Source organism: Thermomyces dupontii, assembly GCF_041956625.1.
Source record: "Thermomyces dupontii strain NRRL 2155 unplaced genomic scaffold VTN31scaffold_1, whole genome shotgun sequence".
Taxonomy (NCBI): Eukaryota; Fungi; Ascomycota; class Eurotiomycetes; order Eurotiales; family Trichocomaceae; genus Thermomyces; species Thermomyces dupontii.
In genome coordinates this window covers 3898674-3916984 of record NW_027192307.1, presented here as the reverse complement: position 1 = coordinate 3916984, position 18311 = coordinate 3898674, and the positions used below count along the sequence as shown (strand labels likewise).

Sequence of the window (18311 nt, the reverse complement as noted above, 5' to 3'; positions counted from 1 at the left end):
AACCCGCAGGGAACATTGCTTGTGTTTGGGTTTGGTAATGTTCGAATCGCTTACAGTAATGAGTCGCGTGCATGTATGTACCCCGTAGAGTTCGTCCATTAGTTAGGTACCTGTCACGGTGTACTTCGGTTCAATTCTCATGGTGCGTCATCATCCATGAAGATTTGCACGGCCAGCACGCACATTATTGCCCTCCTCAACATGTATATTTGTAGGAAACAAGCAGGCTCTCAAAGTCTGGCACCCCGACTCTCACGCTGTTTCTCCCTTGTCAACACCCTAGCAAGCTTCCGCGTCGCCCAATCCACAATCGCCATGTTCGTGATCATCGGATTCACGCCGCTTGCGCTGGGGAACACCGACGCGTCGGCAACGTAGAGCCCCTCCGTGCCCCAGACGCGGCAGTCTTGATCGACGACGCCCTTTTCCGGCGCGTCGGACATGCGACACGTGCCCATCTGGTGTGCGCTGCCGAAGATGCCCTGTTCTGGGCTCAATGGAGCTTTGCTCCGGAACTCGTCGATCCAGGCATTGAAGTCTGCGTCGGCAGCGCCGGGAGGTGCCTCCTCATCCTCATCCTTTTTCTCTTCTTCTGTGGCTTTTCGGATAAACGACCGCATACCGAAATAAGAGGTGTGGAACTCCTTCGCGCCCATGGCGTAGGCGATCTTGGCCAGCCCAATCAGGCCCTCGAGCGCGCTCTGCCGGTCGAACGGCGATGGGGTGTATGAGATCCGGATCTTGCCCGTCACGGGGTCTGGGTACACGCGGCCAGAGTCGCGGTCGCGGACGAGCGTGATGTAGCCGGTCATGTGTCGCAGGTTTGACACGAGCTTCTTGTACTGCAGGCCGTCCCGCCATGGCATCGTGATGAGAAAGACAGAAGGCATCATCGTTATGCCCTCGAGCTTCGCCCCGTGGCCCTGCCCGTCGAGGTTCTCGTAATCGGCCACGACGGTGGTCAGGCAAGTGCCTTCCCAAGGCCGGACGTCCTCGTCAAACACTGCCCCAGCCACGAGTACTGCAACCATTCAGCAATCATGTACGAGGAAAGGTTTCGAGGGCAAACATACCTGGATGAAGGTGAAGATTGGCACCAACATGTCGGTTCTTGATCCCACTCCGTATCAAGAGCAGGGGGCTGTTGAGTGAACCAGCCGAGACTATAACCTTCTTTGCCTTGATCACAACCTTCCTCTTCACAGCACCATTGCCAGAAGTGCCAAGGAACGCATCTCTGGACGTCCAGGTGCCCTCGACCCCGACGGCAACCTTCTTTCCCTTGACGGACTCAAACAGCACCTTTTCCGCATGGAATCCCTCCATGAATATCGCGCCCGCCTTGGCCGCGTCGGTGAGAAACGAAGCCACTGGCCCCTGCTTGGTCACGCTGTGACATCCAAAAGTACAGTACCCGCAGTAGTGGTCACGGTGTCCCGAATTCTGTGGCACAGTCTTTGCATCGAGACCCAGCTTTCTGGAACCCTCCAGGATCACCCGATTGCCGAAATTGTGTCGGACGTTGGAGTTAACTCCCATACGCTCACAGACCCGGTCCAGGGAATCCTGGAATTGAGGTGACGTGAAAAGCGGTAGACCTGAATTCGCCCACTCTTCTCGAACATAGTGCTGCGTTTGAAGAGAGGCGCCCCAGTTGATTGTCCCGCCGCCACCCCAAGCAGAGCCCGCCAACACGGTAATAGATGAATCGTCACTTATGATACTGCCGCTTTGCTCGTACAAAAGGGCAGATCCATTGGATTGGGACATGGGAAAGTATGACGACGGGTAATGGTACGCCTTCTCGACTACCAGAACGCGGTGTCCCGCCTCTGCGAGGTTCTTTGCTGCAACACCACCCCCGCATCCACTTCCAACGATGACAACGTCGGTTTCAAGAACCTCCGCGCCATCACCGGGAGGAATCTGGAGAAACTCATACTCAAAGCTCGCTTCCGGCTTTCCATGGATCGGGACCCGCGGGATACCAATCGCGGACGACACCGTGGGGCTAACTGACAACCAGGTCCTGTTGATCATCAAGGTTAGAGACTTGGCCAACTGGCGGAGGGCGCCGAGTCTCGAAGTTCGCCAGCCATGGAAGATTCTCTCTCGCGCTTCGTAGCGAAGGTCTTGGAAAGGCGTGGCAGAGCCAGTGAGGAGTAGAGAACCAAAGCGTGTACTGTAATACATATTCCGTTAGAGATCGATTGACCTGGGAAACCACTCAGGGTCGCGCTTACTTGAGTGTCGAAAGCATTGTCGACAGTCTCTGCCTTACCTCGGGCGGAAGCGATACGATGAACGCGCGCCGAATCGCCTCCTTGACCTGGGGAATCGACGAGGCGTTTTCCTGCAGATACTCGCGAGCCAGGCGATCTGCGTCGGGCAACTCAATGCGTCCCGCAAGGTCGTTGACCGCCGCTTGCATCTCGCCCGCGGGAATGGCCTTTTTATGGAGGCCATCCGTTTGGGGATCCCCAGCAGACGTGAGAGCGGGAATCACGACGTCAGCAATGGCCAAGAGGGTCTTCCATTGTACCTCGTCAAAGACTGGGTCCTCGGGAAGGTGCGGTAGTTGAGGTTCTTTGGGGACGTAGGTCTCCATGATGATGCTCTGGACGGGGTTAAGAATGAATGAAAGGATATAGAAGAGGAATCGTCACACCAGGGGCGGCGTTCATTCGAAGGAGAGGAAACTAAGGCGGAGGTTCAGGCCATGGCATTTTCAAAGTCCTTGGCCTGACCAGCCCTGGTCGGCTCCGAGTGCGACTCAACGCGCTGTTGTTTTGCTGAAATGAAGCCCGAACTAGTAGGGATGTTATCCGGTCATGACAAGAATCGGTCATGACGAGGCTTGCCATGTCATGACCGTCATAATTTCAGCTTGACCGTCAGATCGGCACAGTGCCTTCCATTTTGGGCTACCTATGAGTGTGGATAGAGTGAAATTCTTGCCTATTATTGGCATTGCTCTATGTGTCACGTGCTGTCAAAATTCTGACTGACATGAAATACCGTGACATGTCAATATGACCGTCAAAGGGTCGTTTTTGACGTCAAAATAACATCAGTACGAACTACTCGTAGTAACCGTCCACAAGCGATGACGATGATTGGACAAGCACTAAATAAGCTAATATCAACCAAGGTTTAGCCTCAGATTGCAGCAAATCATTCACCTCCACTTTTTCTGATTGTGCGGGGAGCCGTTATAACTTGGTGAACCTAGGTTAGGTTACCACCGCAATCAGGTCATCATGTGAATTTGGCCATCTTCAGATCCCAATCTCAATTGTTGAGCTGTCCGATGCAGTGACAAGGACAATTGCTGCACTGAAGATTACATACTGCGGCTCTTACTACCTTTCAGCTGAAGATTGTCGCGCTGTATGGAGCAGTTTGTGCACTATTTACAAAGCCAGCTAACTTGATAAAGCAGTTGATGTTCAATCGCCATGATTACTGTAACCTATCCAGAGTATTAGCTAACGGAAAAAACAGGAGGAAGAATAATGACGGCAACTATAACCACTCCTCCCGAGTACACCTTCACGACACGCCTCCAACCCCCACCCCTCTCAACCAGCACTACCGTCGTCTACCCAACTCCAGAAAGGCCCAACCCAGCAACCAATGACCCGGTCTTCAGCGACGCGATGCGTGTCCGCCACGCGGTCTTCGTCGAAGAGCAACACTGCAGCGCCGAAAACGAGACGAACGGAGCTGGCAATGGGTGGTGTATGCCAACAGGAACACACTCACAGACGAGAGGAATAAAATAGAGAATCTCCCGGTAGGCGTAATCCGTCTCGTTCCACCTCCGCACGCACCGCATGAGACGCTGCTGCAGGACACAACGAGTAATGATAACAACCGGCCCAAGTACGATTTCTCCCACGAGCCCTACGTGAAGATTTCCCGTCTTGCGGTCCTGCCGGATTTCCGCGGTCGCGGATTATCCAAACTGCTGCTGCAGACCGCGGAAAACTGGGTAAGGGATAATCGCGGGGCCGTCAATGAAATGCTCCACCGAGTGGCAAGGGAGGAGGGTCGGGAAGATGAAGGGATAAAGGGGTGGAATGGTCTCATCGGGCTTCATGCGCAGGTGCAGGTGGAGGAAATGTACCGGCGCGCAGGCTATCAAACGGATCGGCAACTGGGGACATGGTACGAGGAAGGGATTCTACATGTGGGCATGTTCAAGAGGCTGCAATTAGACAAGAAATAAGATTCAATTCATCGCACAATCTTCTCAGGTTGTATTATCACCACTAACTTTCCATATACGTCGACCAGTGGTCCAAAGCAACACGATCTATAAACATCCCTGATACCAATGCGTCAAACAGAAGGATCTGAAACACCTGGACCAGCATAGCTCAGCAGATTAAAACAGCATAAATAAAGAATCCACAAACAAATGAACCCAGACATAACTCCTGATCATGCACGATTAGAAAACGCTGATAGATTTGAATCAGAAAAACCCGGGCGCTGGTAAGATGGTCGCCGTGAATTATCAGAGCCCAAAAAATACAGAACGCCGCCGAACAGTAAAACGCATGCCAAACAGATGGGGAATCACGCATAACAGATCACAGTGTGCCGCCCAGAACCGAGAAACAAAACAATAAATTAGAAGGTGCTCCAGCTCCAGTCGCGGGGGACGCTGCTGGCAATTGGGTCAGATTGTCGATTTGAGGGTGACAGGCTGTCGTCCTGTTGTTGATCGCTGCTGGACTCGGGAGAGTTCTGTTGGTCAATGTTCAACTCGCCCGCATCAAGCATGCTCTGAATCCGGCTTAGATTGGCCGCCCGCGCCTCCTCCCAGCGCAGGTAGGCCTTGTAGCATTGATCGCAGGCGCGAGACATGGTCCCCTCGGGGTGGAAGCGGGCATCTTGGTCCAAGGGGATCGTAAATGGCGTATGGGCGGAGCAGAAGATATGCCCGCAATGGCGGCAGTGATGACGCCGGACGAAGAGGCCAAAGGACGAGCGACACGTGGGAGAGTCGCAGGTTTGAGAAGCAGAGTCGGCCTGTAGACAAGGTTAGCAATCTGCTGTGGGGAGCTAGTGGATGCCAAATTGCAGCTAAATTGAATCTGTTTGACGACAATTGTGGATGGTCAGGGATACATAGTGCTGATAGTTCAAGCACGCAATCCAGGGGAAAAAGGCCCACAAGGTACAGCAACCATAATAAATACAGAGCGAACCCCGGAGTAAACCACGATTGATTTTTCAACAATCAAATTTCCAAGCAAAGGAAAGGGAGAAAAAAAAAAGACAAAAAAAATAACTGACCTTCCAGTGATCTCTCGTTGGAGCCCCCGTTACCTCGCCCAACTGTTCCACCTTCATCCATGTGTCCTCAGCCAACTTGCTGACAGACGTCTTGGCCGATCCGATGGACATCTTGCGAGGCGCAGGTGTAGAATCGTCGTTGTTTAGGCTGTCCAACGAACCATGGGCGCTGCGCGGCGGAGTGATGGTCGGGCGCAGCGCAGCGGGAACGTACAGGGGCGCCTTGGGCGGACGGATCTGACGCGTCTGATGCGGGAGCTGATGCAGCGCGGCGTTGGTCAGCCGCGGCGACGTGGGCGAATTGTTCGCAGGGGTGTTGGAGGGCGAGGGCTGGCCGTAAATGTAGATCTGACTGGTGGCCGGGACGGTTTGCGTGGGGGCGGTCGTGTGTGTGGTGGTCATTTGCAGGGATGACGATGAGGAGAGCCGAGCGATTGATGAGGACAGAGAAGGAAGAGAAGGCAGAGATTCAGATTTGACAAAGGGATCTCAGGATGAAAAGAGGATCCGAGGGAGTTTAAGCATGAAGCGTTTTTTTTTTAGTTTTAATCAAAAGCGGAATCAAAGCGGCGGGCCTTTCTCGGCTGTGGTCCGGATGTTGGCTGCGGAGAATTGCTTGATGGAGCAGAACGGCTTTTAGGAGCCGATCTCGTTTTGAAAGTGATGTCCAAAGTAATAATACTTCTTCAGAACTAAAGACGAGGAATGATCTGGGGATGATGCAGACGCGTTCATTCACCCCTTGATGGATGCGCTAGATACAGGAGATAAGCGGTCTACCATGCAGCAGCCATCGCACATGCCAGACTCACCCCTGTCTCGCGGTGACGGGCTCTGATGCTTTGATCCGAAGCATTGGTTTCGACTCCAAACACTATTTACGCTCTTTGCGCCGGCATTCTCCCCAGGCGATCCTCGGGCGGAGGGAGGTGGCAAAGAGCTTATTCGACTCGTCCATCAATGTTAGCCCCTGGATGCTCTCCCTACATGCTACATATGCCTATCACTCCACGTTTGATGAAGACGCATCCGGCAGAGGACGTCCAGCCTTTTGGACTGGTGGCAAATCCATGTCCAAATGGTGACGTTGTGCCACTGATCACTCTGAGCTTCAAAGTAGAGTACATACTGTACACCGTACATCGGCTGAATGGTCTTTAGGGGCGGGAAATGCTGCCAAGAGTCGGTGGAATTGATGGAATGCTCGATAAGCCTTGTTCTGAATCAAGGCAAGGCTCGAATCCTCCAACAACCTAAACCCAATTCTTACAAACGGCGAATTGATATGATTATACTGTACTGTACTCCGTACGGAGTACTCCGTACATACGGAGGATTTAACTCTCAAATAACCGAAGACAAAGCCCGGTTGCCGCTCTTTAGCCGCACTCGTCGAGTCCACCGTGGAAGGTCTTCTTCCTCAAGTCGCCACGGCAGTGACGGACTGACGGCACCATCCCGCGCTAACCTGTTTTGGGTATTGCGCACCCCAAATGGGGCCGGGCCAATCACATGTTACGAGTTCTTATCCTGTGAACATGATTGGTTCCCAGATTGCCATGAGGCGGCCGAGGCCCGAGGCTTCTTCACGAATCATGGGGGAGATCCGAAATGAGCCAATCAATGATCATCGTGACTAACTTAACTGGGAAGGTTACCTCGAGATCAATGGCCAATTGGGGATGCGGGAGTTGAGTCGAGGCTTGGCATCGTTGGGCGCGAGTCGCACGATGAAGGAGAACACGCAATGCATCAGGGGAACAAAATGGAAGAAGCAGGAGACTAAGCAGAATGCTGCGAGGAATCACCATGTGAACTGGCGATGATCCGATATTGAAGATCAAGGGATAAGGCTTATGGTCAGTGGAAGCAATGTCACGTGCCATATCAGATCTGATACTCACCTACTATACTCGTACTCGTACGCTGGACTTCGGATCGGGATCCCGCAAATTACCTGAAGGGGAAAATCCTTAGGGCTAGCAGAACAAGAGCAGAACAACGCTGGCACCGGCACTGAATTCGGTCAAAGGTCGAAATCAAGACAATACTTCGAGTTTCATTGACAGCTTTTAGAGACAATCAACAAAGAAGTCGTCCGCCTACGCTATACACAATGACATTGATTTCAAAGAACCTACTGGAGTGCATATTTCCATTCAACTCGGAAATGGCAATCGTCACAAAGAGAAATGAGCAACCTGCAAGATGAGGGTTAGTACAGCACAGAAGTCAAGGCCATTTCCGGGATTCTGGAGGAACATGACTGAAGAGACTGTAGGAGTTTGCTGTAAGAATTCCCGCGCTTGATGGAGGGCAAGATGAAGCCCACGGAATCGTCCATCCGGCAGGCAGTTGTTCCACCGAAGGGAATATTTGGTCTCTCTTCCTGCTGTTAAAATGCTGCCTTTCCTCCTCCTTGCCCATTCTGTCTCATCACTTCCTCTGTGATTCGTCTGGAAGCACTGGCCTCATCTTGCTCTTTCTCTTCAGGTTCTCATAGTTGACCTTATACCATTACCATCTCACGACTTCCAAACAAAATGAACAGTTTACTAAACGTCTTTCCTCGCATCGAGCTCCAGGAGATCCTTCTCCAGGACTTGAAATACCTTGCCCCGATCTTCCTGACCAACGACGACGCGGAGCTGCAGCGAGGCATTGCGGCGCTCAAACGGCACCTCCAACGGTCCAAGCGAGTCGACTTCTGCACGGCCCAGAGCAGCAAGGCCGCGCTCTGCGACAAGCACATGAATCTCAGCGCCTACCTGACGCGCAGCATGTTCGACGAGCTGCGGCACATGGTGACTCGCGAGACAAAGGAGATGGCGCCATATGAGGAGCATCTCGGGAAGGACGAGAAGGATACCTTACACCGCGTGCGCGCCATGGAGGGCATGTGGAACGAGCGGTTGTCGCGGAAGAGGCAGGGCACCCACAGGCTCAGCGTGGAGCCCTGGGAGTACCAGTCCGACGCCTGCGACGCCTGCATGCTTACCCGCGTCGCGACGGACGCGACCGCCCTCCAGGATCTGTTTGCCATGTATTGCAGCCGCCCCGATTCCGGTGCCCACGAGGACCTGCATCCCAAACTGAGGCCCTTCTGGTCTAACCTCTCGATCTTCGTTTGCGTGTGGATCTTCCTCAGTGGGGCGTGGGAGGTGTTCAACAGAGGCCTCGCGCTGGCGATAGGTATCAAAAACTCCAGAAAGATATACGAGAGAACAAACTTCGAGATGCAACCTAAACGCCGCTTTACCTCCGATGCTAGTGTCCAGGTGGATAGGGATGAACCCCGTCCATCATTGCCCAGGAGGCTCACCAAAAAACAGCAACCTTCCTCCTGTCAGATGCCAAACCAGGATGATTCCATTGCGATGGAGTCTGACTCTCCAGGCTTTGACGCCGACTGGGAATCGTCATGGTCGTCTTCCAGGGAGCGTGCTAGACCGTTCGCCACCATCGAAACTTCCCGCTGTGATCAGGCCGTGTCTCCGCTCGGATCTCCCTTGATAACCGGTCACGACAGCGACATTGGCAACCCCAACAATGATAGCCGCGACAAAGTCCAGCGTACCGATTCTCGACGCAGCAACAACAAACGCAACGGCTCTCGATGCAGCACCGGCAACAACAGTAACGGCAACGACGTCGGACGTACTAACTCTCAACGTAGCACGAACAACAACAACTTTAGCAGCAGCCCCCGACGTTATAGGTCTCGACAAAGCGCCGCCAACAACGAATACAACGACAGCGATGTGGATAGCATCGATAACGACAACGGCCATCCTGTCAACAACAACATTAGCAGCGGCAGCATTGGCAACGGCAGCATTGGCAACGGCAGCATTGGCAACGGCAGCATTGGCAACGGCAGCATTGGCAACGGCAGCAAGGCCTCGCGCTGGCGATAGGTATCAAAAACTCCAGAAAGATATACGAGAGAACAAACTTCGAGATGCAACCTAAACGCCGCTTTACCTCCGATGCTAGTGTCCAGGTGGATAGGGATGAACCCCGTCCATCATTGCCCAGGAGGCTCACCAAAAAACAGCAACCTTCCTCCTGTCAGATGCCAAACCAGGATGATTCCATTGCGATGGAGTCTGACTCTCCAGGCTTTGACGCCGACTGGGAATCGTCATGGTCGTCTTCCAGGGAGCGTGCTAGACCGTTCGCCACCATCGAAACTTCCCGCTGTGATCAGGCCGTGTCTCCGCTCGGATCTCCCTTGATAACCGGTCACGACAGCGACATTGGCAACCCCAACAATGATAGCCGCGACAAAGTCCAGCGTACCGATTCTCGACGCAGCAACAACAAACGCAACGGCTCTCGATGCAGCACCGGCAACAACAGTAACGGCAACGACGTCGGACGTACTAACTCTCAACGTAGCACGAACAACAACAACTTTAGCAGCAGCCCCCGACGTTATAGGTCTCGACAAAGCGCCGCCAACAACGAATACAACGACAGCGATGTGGATAGCATCGATAACGACAACGGCCACATTGGCAACGGCAGCATTGGCAACGGCAGCATTGGCAACGGCAGCATTGGCAACAGCATCCAGCGTGGCAGTTCTCGACGGGCGTCGTCAAGTCCCGGACAGCGAGCGAGAGCAACCTCTCCCGCCACCGAGGATTACCGGACAGCGACAGAAGACGACAATCTCAGCAACTACAGCATGATTGCGACGTGTCACGGGCTGCCAGAGCATCCGGGCCTCAAAAAGGCCAGTGAAGTCAAACCCAAAGAGGGCCTAGCAAATGGACATGCCAGCGGTGATACCCTTGCTGACACCGGCACCGACGCTATGGACACCAACTTTGTCCGGTTATTCGAGTCCAGTCCAGTTCGGAAATCCAGGAGCCTCAGACACTGGCCTGATGCCAAAGGCAAGGCCCCAGTTACAGGTTCCTCCAAGAAGAAAGGAAAACAGGGTCCGAGTATTGCTCGCAGAAACACTACTCCAGTTACCCAAGATCACAATAATGCTTTTAACAAGGGGAAGTTGCAAAAGCCACAAGGAGGACGCCTGCCAAGCACATGCCTCCAGGAGGACGAGGCAACCATGAGGGACGCGACAACGCAGACAGAAGAAGTAGTTTGTGCGTACAGTCGACAGAAGACCATTGGGTGATGAGCCACCTGGAGTGGACAGGGTGGGAATTTCTAGGACTATATTCTGCTTTGTGCATGAATCTGAAGAAAAATACTTCAAAAGTTCGATTCTTCGCTGGGGTTGTGGAGTTTTCTGTTTCTGCTCCTTGCTCGAATCTTTTTGATAGCATTCATATTGTTGACAGGTGGTTGCGGATACCCATAGAGAAAAATATTATGTACATTACAAGTGGAATCAAAACAAAGAAAACCAGGACCATAGTCCGGCCACGCCCTGGCAAACGTATTAAAACAGCCTATACAAGGTCATGCAGAATGAATGGAAGAGCCAAGAGGATAAAGAAGAAAAAGCCACCATTGTTCCATGCCTCAGAACATACCGCATCAACACGTCAGTCTTGTCAGATCCCGCGGCCAGTAACTCCATTTGCCTGCTTAGAAGTCGAGCGTGTAACTCTTCGAGACGGAGCGTCCGTGGCCGTGGTCTTGCCAACGCCCGCATCCAGTGGCCCGGGTTCAAAGTCTGACGCGTCCTCACTCGAAGCTGCGCCGGACTGCGCGCGTTCGCGCTCAAGTTGCTTTTCAGCGGCAATGCGCGCTCGCTCGTACTTGTGTTTAATCTCACCCTGCCATTGTGTGCCAAGGAGTCGATCCCAAAAGGTAAAGAACGGCTGGGAGAAGTTGGTCTTGATGCCCCAACTCTGGTGGTGGATATCGTGGTAGGCAGCGTTGTTGGAAGTGATTAGCTGTAGAGGGTCCCACGGGAAGTGATATCCACAGTGATCATCGACCGTCTTGACGGCGCTGAGTGTATAGAAAAACATGGCCTGCCGGTACGTCATCCCGGTTGCAAGGAAGGCCACTCCGGAGCCAGCCGTGTCCAGCAAGAAGCCCTCTACGGGATGATTATACAAAGCGCCATACGCATACGGGACATACAGACGGTGGTGGCGGGAATGGAAGTGAACTGCACAACGCTGTTAGCGTGTCCTGGACACCACAGGTCAAGACGACTAACCATATAGCCAACGATTCAGATGCATGGCCCGGTGCCAGAAATACTGCCATGTGTCGAGGATGCAAATTGCTGCAGCGAATTGAAAGGCCGGAATGAATATCCAATAGATGAACTTGGCGACATTGAGCTCCCATTCAGCAAAGGACGGGGCCGTCACTTCCAGGCCGTTGTCCAGAACAATCTTCTTGAGCAACTGAGGATACGAGCCGCCGGCCAGCGCTCCGGCCCAGCTGGGATAGTTGGTCATGGACTTGGCCAGACCGATAGCATCCACGCCAACCAGTTTCAGCAGCCACGGAATGGCCCTCTGTGCCCTTCTGATGCGTTGCGCCCAGAGCGCGACATCATACTCCTCCCGACCGACCAATTCCTCGTCATCAAAGTACGCCAGGATAATTCCGGCGGCTGTTTGAATAATCTGCTGGATGATCACGTCGCGAAGCACTTCAAAGCGGGTGGCATGATTTCGTTTGAGCAACTCGGCGGGCGTATGCAGGCGGTACTGGGGGAAGAAGTCGTAGACGTCGATCAAATGGAAGAGCAAACTTGCGGTCCAATATCCGATGATGGGCAGGGATAGCGACAGGAGGTTGTCCGACATGAATGGCAGAAGAGGTTCTCGCGGTCGGAGAGTGTAAGACGGCAGCGGTGGCAGGTCGAGGACCACAGAAGAGTTTGTGGACGCCATTTTGTCGCGCGAGTTAAGGAACAGTGCAATCGCAGATATCGTGAAGAGAGACTATGTAAACAAGCGCATAGGTTGGTCTCAGAGTGTCAACTCAAAGATTGAAGAAGGAAGGAGCTATGAGGCGCCAAGTGGCGCTGGATGAGAAATGCGTATAGCAGAGCCCAGGACAAGTAGAGGAGAGAGGTATGTCAGGGTCAACTGGACATAATCGTGGACATCGTGTTTGGACTGAGGACTTGAAGGTCTCTGAAATTTTGATGCGCAAAGTTAACTAAGTAAAGTAACATAGTAGACATTTTACGGTTAACCTAAGCTCCTTAAGCTGTCGGATGGTGAAGATCCGGCATCATGCCCAGATCTCGAATACATAAACAACCCTCATTCATCACCACTCCAGTTGCATCAAAGATGTTTCCTTGCGAGCCCGCTGGTCTTCTGAACAAGTACCCGTCAAACGGAGCGAGTGGAAGGGTCCGAAGACTGCAGTAAGGATTGGAAAGCAATGGGTCAAGAGAAAAAAAAAAAAAAAAAAAAAACTAACGGAGGTATTTCACGTGATCTAGACTCGGAGTATATAATCACGTGATAGTCACAGGCCATTTTGCCACGTGCCAGTTGTATAGTCACGTGATTCCACTTTCCGATCTTGCATTAGACCCTATCAGGACTAGCGTCGAGTCTCGGTCTCCTCCCCCACCAATACTCGAACCTCTGCGAATGGCCAAAGAGAGCGTCCAGAAAAAAACCTGCCTATATCTGCCCCTCCCTCTTTTTTCCCTTTGAGACTCTTATATCAGGGCTCGATCTGTGCAGTTTGCGATTCCTGAGCTTAGATTTTGTGTCGCTGAATCCTTGACTGTCATTGTACCGTCAACATGATTATCTACAAGGTATGTGGGAGGCAATTGCGGGGCTGCCTAGGAAGATCGAAGGAAGAAGGAAAAAAAAAGCAAAAGGTCACTTTGCTAACGTATGTTTTTGACTAGGACATCATTTCCGGAGACGAGCTGCTCTCCGACAACTACAAGATCAAGGAGGTCGACGGCGTTCTCTGGGAGGCCGACTGCCGCAAGTACATGAAGGGACAGGAGACGTTCCAGCTGGAGGGAGCAAACCCTTCTGCTCTAGGTGAGGATGCGGACGACACCGCCGGCGGTGAAGGCGAGCAGGTCATGGTCCACGACATTGAGGACCAATTCCGCCTGGTCTGGCTCAAGCAGGAGGAGGGCATGAAGCCCTCCAAGGAGGCCTTTAAGGCTCATCTGAAGAGTACGTTCTTCTTGTTTTCCTTCGCATATTGCAATTGGCTGATCATGAGTTTGTACACAGCGTACGTCAAGGGTGTCAACAACAAGCTCAAGGAGAAGGGCGCCTCCGAGGAGACGATCAAGGAGTTCCAGGCCAAGGCCCCCGGCGCGGTCAAGAAGATCCTCGCCAACTACGACAACTACGATGTCCTGATGGGTCAGTCGATGGATGGCAATGCCATGCATGTCCTGATCGACTTCCGCGAGGATGGCATCACGCCGTATGCTACCCTCTGGAAGCACGGTCTGGAGGAGATGAAGGTCTAAAATGCTGGAAGATGGGATACACAAAGCATATACACATCTTCATGGTTGTTTGATTTCCATTGCTGCCGTCATTTCCTCGATGTCCCCCCCTTTTTTTTTTCGATTTAATGTCGCCACGAGAGAAAGAGTGCAGGAATACAAGGCGTAAGATGCGTGGTTTGACCGACAACCACACATGTATACAGACTATGATTTCCACGTCCAAAATGTAGAATCAATCCTAGCAAGGGTATCTAACTGACAATCGAAGCAAAAAAAACCAACCGTTTTATAACCCCCAATCAACCAGAAAAATGCCCCCATCCCAAATCATTGCCCATTGGATTCGCGTCATGTCCTCCTTGCTGCTGAGACGCAGGTTCTGTCACACCACCTCCTCCATTCCCCAAACCAAGCCCCAGCCCCAGATCCGGCAGCCCGAATCCCGCCACGGGGTCGAGATCCATGACTTCGTCCGCCACGGGGAGCTGCTGTCCGAACACAGCGTCCCACTCGTCCCAGTCGAAGGAGAGATTTGGATCCACCATCGACGGCGGCGTGGGAGCGCCGACGAAGCTGGGACTCAAGGAAGGTAGCGAGGGCATCGCTGATGCCGGCGGCTCGACCTGGTACGATGTCGTTGTCGTTGTCGAGGGCGGTTGCGCGAGAGAGAAGGTGCTCTGTTGTAGTGGTTGCTGCTGCTGCTGCTGTTGTTGTTGCTGAGGCGTGAGGGTCGCATTGGGCGGCTCCGAAGTTGTCGGCATGCTGAGTGCTGTTGCCTCGGAGGAGACTTGTGTCGTCGTGGGATGCAGCTCCATGGGCGGCGTATCTGGAAAAGACTGGGACGCAGGCGGAGCGTATCGAGCGGGTGGATCCTGTCGCAGAGACGAGATCACTGGGCTGGGGAGTGTCTGTGCCTTCGTCATCGTGTAGAACCGGTTGGCGAAATCGACCAAATGGGGGTCGGGTTTGCCGTGATCTGAATGTCCATAGCCCGGTCGACCCGCGCCAAGTGTCTGACCTCGCTGGAGGGTCTCGTCGGATGCAACGCCTGCTTCGAGTTGGGTTTGTTCGTCCGTCCAGAACTGCTGCGGGTCCAGCCCGGCTTTTTGCCATGCCTTTTCGCGGAGACGCCGCATCATTTCCCAGGCTTCGCGACCGCCGTCCTTGAGGGGGCGGTGAGTGGTTACTCCCTCTCCGTCTTCTCCGCCGACTACTCCCCCGTCCGGGCCGATCATGGAAAAGATCTTGTCGACGTATGCTCTTGACCGGAGTGCCTGTGGGCTGTTTGGCCGTTCGTAAAGATCGATCAACAGGATCCTGGGTTACATGTTAGCAGCGTCGCTGTCAGTTAACAGCATCAGACTTACATTGTGGCATGCATTGGTTGATGGTTGCTGCAGTCTAATTAGCGATGTCTGACACAGGATCAAAACTTGGTCAGGACTAACCCAGGCCAACTCCATTGAAATGGTTGGAACTCGGGATCTGTGGCCAGAGCAATGAACTTTTCCATGAAGCCGTGACAGTGTCGAATAGCTCTGTGAGCAATGAGTAACGGAGCAAATCATGAAGCAGACGGACTCAACTCACCCCTGTCGTGCAGCAGGCCATATCTTGGACTTTACATTCTTCAAAAACGGTTGGTAGGCAACGCAAAACGCCTCCAAGGAGTCAATAACGAATCACCGTGCTAACCAACCCGCACAACTTACCTTGTCAATGAATAGAGAAAGAAGGATTCGAGCCCACTTGTGAAACGCCACGAGGACCGGAGTGTGGTATTGCTCGGCACACCCGGCCGGTCCATCCAAAGGAAGAGCACCTTCGCCCAACTGATGGTTGCTAGATGACTCAGGCTGGGACGGAGAATCAGAGGACACGGAGCGTGTAGAGCTTTCTCCCCGGTTGGAAGTTCCTGATTCCTGGGGCAGAGGAATGCGGTTGACCAGCGACTTCAGCTTGAACTGCAGGTCGACCAAAATTGAACTCAACTCCTCCATGTCGCGTCCGGTGATCCGCTTCGTCCCGAGTTGGATTCTCAGGATACGCCGAATTGCACCTAGAAAGAAGATTCAGCAACGGTACACTTGTGGGTGTAGATGGGGATCCTCACGTGCCATGATGTACTTGCCCCTTGCCCAGAGGTAGAATACGTTCACCATCGATGATCCACCACAGACCGTGGGATCGTCGGGGTTGTCTGGGGGCCGCAAGTTGGCTTCGACCAGCCGCATGTATTGCTCCGCCTGTGGTGTGCCCAGCAAGGTATCCTTAATTTCGCTGGTTTCCCGAACGTCCCAATAGTTCTCATCATTAACCAACGGAGGCAGACCGCTGGACATGGCGACAACGCAATCCATGTGAACGATATGCCACCAGACCCGACGCCGTGCTTCCGCCTCGCTTGGCTGGATGCCAAACTGGGCAGGGTCACGGTGCAAACCCATTGTCTGGGCTACCCGGAGGGCCAGACTGATGAACAGACTGCTAGTCAGAGGCTCCTCCTCCCGGGACAAGATGGTTTGGACAAGCAAAAACGCCGTAAGCCCATGCAGCGTTGGACTACGGGGAAACGAGATTTTTGTGAGCCATCTCGTTACCTGTTGATTATATTTCTCCCCCAGAGTTGAGCGGCAAGTGAAGCCAAATTCGGATTTGATGGTGCGAAGAGATATGGTGACCGACCCTCCATACCAAATGGCATAAAGCAAAGGAATAAAGGATGGTTCCGGGTATGGTTCCCCCGAATAACTGCCGCGGTCATACCAGTCCCAGAACCTGCGATACGACCGAAGTACCGTTGGAGGATGAACCACGGGGCTGATGGCATGAATGCCAGACATGAACCCACGATAGAGAACATCGCTCTGCCGCCTGGAGGGCACATTCTCAAGTACATCGGGCTCGATCGACATTTCGTGAGTGGCGGGAGACTCCCGTGAGGGAAAGAGGACTGCGCGGTAGAAGTGATCTGCGCGACTCGATGGATCAGGATCTTGTTCTTGGGGCCTGCGATTCGCAAAAAAAGACGAGCTCGACGGAGAGCCGGGCCGTCGTTCTGCCGGAGATGCTTCATTCGAGGCCTCATTTCGGAGTTCTCTCTCGGAGGAGCGATGTTGATCTCGCAGCAACTGGTTCAGCTCGTTGATCTATCGGCCGTTAGTAAGAGGCCATGGCGACCACGGATTCTCTCAAAGAGACGAACCTCGTCTGATATATACGCCCAGTAGATACTACCAACGTAACTGCACGTTGTCAACACCGGACTGTAGCAGTCCACTACGACATTTTTACTCACCGGGACTTCCCACCATCCTCCAGACTCAGATGGCCAAGATTGAGACTCCCCACCGGGTCGACCACATCGGTCGCATTCCCGGGGGGGATGGGAAACTCCTCACCATTTGACTCGATATTGCGGCGAGGCGTGACAGTGGACGACCGCGATAGCGGATCCGAGGCCTTTTGCAGCGTATTTCGAGAATCGACCGCCTGGTTGAGCATCCCCAGCTGACGCGCTGCCTCTTCGTCCGAAAGCGACCCGTTACTAGCCTTGCTCAAACGCTCAATCATCGTGGTGAGTTTATCGAGTCGCGCCTCTATCTCCTGCGGGCCACTTCGCAAGCTATTCCTCCATCCAGGGGGAAAGGCCGAATCGCCGACAGTATCGGTCGGGGCTTGCGATGTATCTCGTCTTCGTTTGTTCCTATGCGACGAACGACCGTCTCCGTCCGCCGGCTTTGGTGGATGCGCATCGTAGACACACTCGGTTTCATTTTTGGCGCAGTTTCCGCAGACTGGATGGACCTGTTGCTCGCAGAGAAAGGTTAGTTGGTCTCAGCGATTCAATTTCTGAAAAGATCCCACGGACCTTGTCGCATTTCACTTTTCTTCGTCGGCACGTGTGGCAACTGTAGCTGGCGCGGTTGCGCGTGATTTGGCGATGGCCGCGACCGGAATGCCCTTTTCTCAACGGGGCCTTAGGCTGGGGAGTCGCCGAGGACGTCGAACTGTCCGGGGCTTGCGCGCTGCTCTCCATCGCGACTTTCTCGTAGAGGCCGGTGAGCCATCCGGGTGAAGCCATGGCTCATCCGTGGAAAACCACAATCATTGATATCAATATCGGGGGGCGGGGTATTGTCTGAAGATTATCTGGAGTTCCGGAATGCACGAAGACTCTCGATTGCTTGACAGCAGCCATCAGCTCGAAACTTTGCGCTCAATCAAGGTTCAGATGCCTTGACCTTGGATCGGCACTCCAGATTGGGGACGGTGATGGCGGTCGGGAATCCCGGATTGCGGAGAATTCAGCTCGTCAGCGAGGCCAATGTTGATGTAAATCGGAGTTCACACCAGCAAGCCGAGCGCAAACCTCAATTTACGTTACCGTGATAAGAAATTGGACTTTACGGAGTAACTACAGAAAAACGAGATTATTATGAATCGATCGGTTCATGGCATAATCTTCTCCGTCATTTTCGGAGAAGAAGAGACGCCCATGCTTCATGATGAGCGCGGTCAGGTCCCAAGACACAATCATCTCTTTTCTAATACCTAATGATGTAGAAATCAACCCGAAACGCCGCTAACCATGCAACATGAATCCAAACAT

At 53.2% G+C, this 18311-nt stretch overlaps 6 protein-coding genes across 6 annotated transcripts; 2 read left to right on the top strand and 4 right to left on the bottom strand.

Annotated features, from left to right (window-relative positions):
* Positions 1-230: 230 nt before the first annotated feature.
* On the bottom strand, positions 231-2608 carry VTN31DRAFT_1471 (uncharacterized protein; the record flags this gene model as incomplete). The annotated part of the gene is made up of 3 exons (XM_069401532.1): positions 231-1021; positions 1074-2182; positions 2244-2608. The coding sequence occupies 3 exons, from the start codon at positions 2606-2608 to the stop codon at positions 231-233; spliced, it is 2265 nt and encodes a 754-aa protein (XP_069264327.1).
* A 2030-nt stretch (positions 2609-4638) lies between these two features.
* VTN31DRAFT_1470 (uncharacterized protein) lies at positions 4639-5709 on the bottom strand (the record flags this gene model as incomplete). The annotated part of the gene is made up of 2 exons (XM_069401531.1): positions 4639-5040; positions 5308-5709. The coding sequence occupies 2 exons, from the start codon at positions 5707-5709 to the stop codon at positions 4639-4641; spliced, it is 804 nt and encodes a 267-aa protein (XP_069264326.1).
* Positions 5710-7515: 1806 nt separating this feature from the next.
* Positions 7516-7810, top strand: VTN31DRAFT_1469 (uncharacterized protein; the record flags this gene model as incomplete). Its single annotated transcript, XM_069401529.1, has 2 exons — positions 7516-7521; positions 7589-7810. The coding sequence occupies 2 exons, from the start codon at positions 7516-7518 to the stop codon at positions 7808-7810; spliced, it is 228 nt and encodes a 75-aa protein (XP_069264325.1).
* Positions 7811-10838: 3028 nt separating this feature from the next.
* On the bottom strand, positions 10839-12143 carry VTN31DRAFT_1468 (uncharacterized protein; the record flags this gene model as incomplete). The annotated part of the gene is made up of 2 exons (XM_069401528.1): positions 10839-11404; positions 11456-12143. 2 exons carry the CDS (start codon positions 12141-12143, stop codon positions 10839-10841), a joined length of 1254 nt encoding a protein of 417 aa, XP_069264324.1.
* An 875-nt stretch (positions 12144-13018) lies between these two features.
* VTN31DRAFT_1467 (uncharacterized protein) lies at positions 13019-13717 on the top strand (the record flags this gene model as incomplete). Its single annotated transcript, XM_069401527.1, has 3 exons — positions 13019-13033; positions 13130-13412; positions 13473-13717. The coding sequence occupies 3 exons, from the start codon at positions 13019-13021 to the stop codon at positions 13715-13717; spliced, it is 543 nt and encodes a 180-aa protein (XP_069264323.1).
* A 281-nt stretch (positions 13718-13998) lies between these two features.
* On the bottom strand, positions 13999-17783 carry VTN31DRAFT_1466 (uncharacterized protein; the record flags this gene model as incomplete). The annotated part of the gene is made up of 9 exons (XM_069401526.1): positions 13999-15016; positions 15067-15093; positions 15148-15237; positions 15290-15360; positions 15412-15758; positions 15813-16848; positions 16905-16944; positions 16998-17506; positions 17571-17783. The coding sequence occupies 9 exons, from the start codon at positions 17781-17783 to the stop codon at positions 13999-14001; spliced, it is 3351 nt and encodes a 1116-aa protein (XP_069264322.1).
* Positions 17784-18311: the final 528 nt, after the last annotated feature.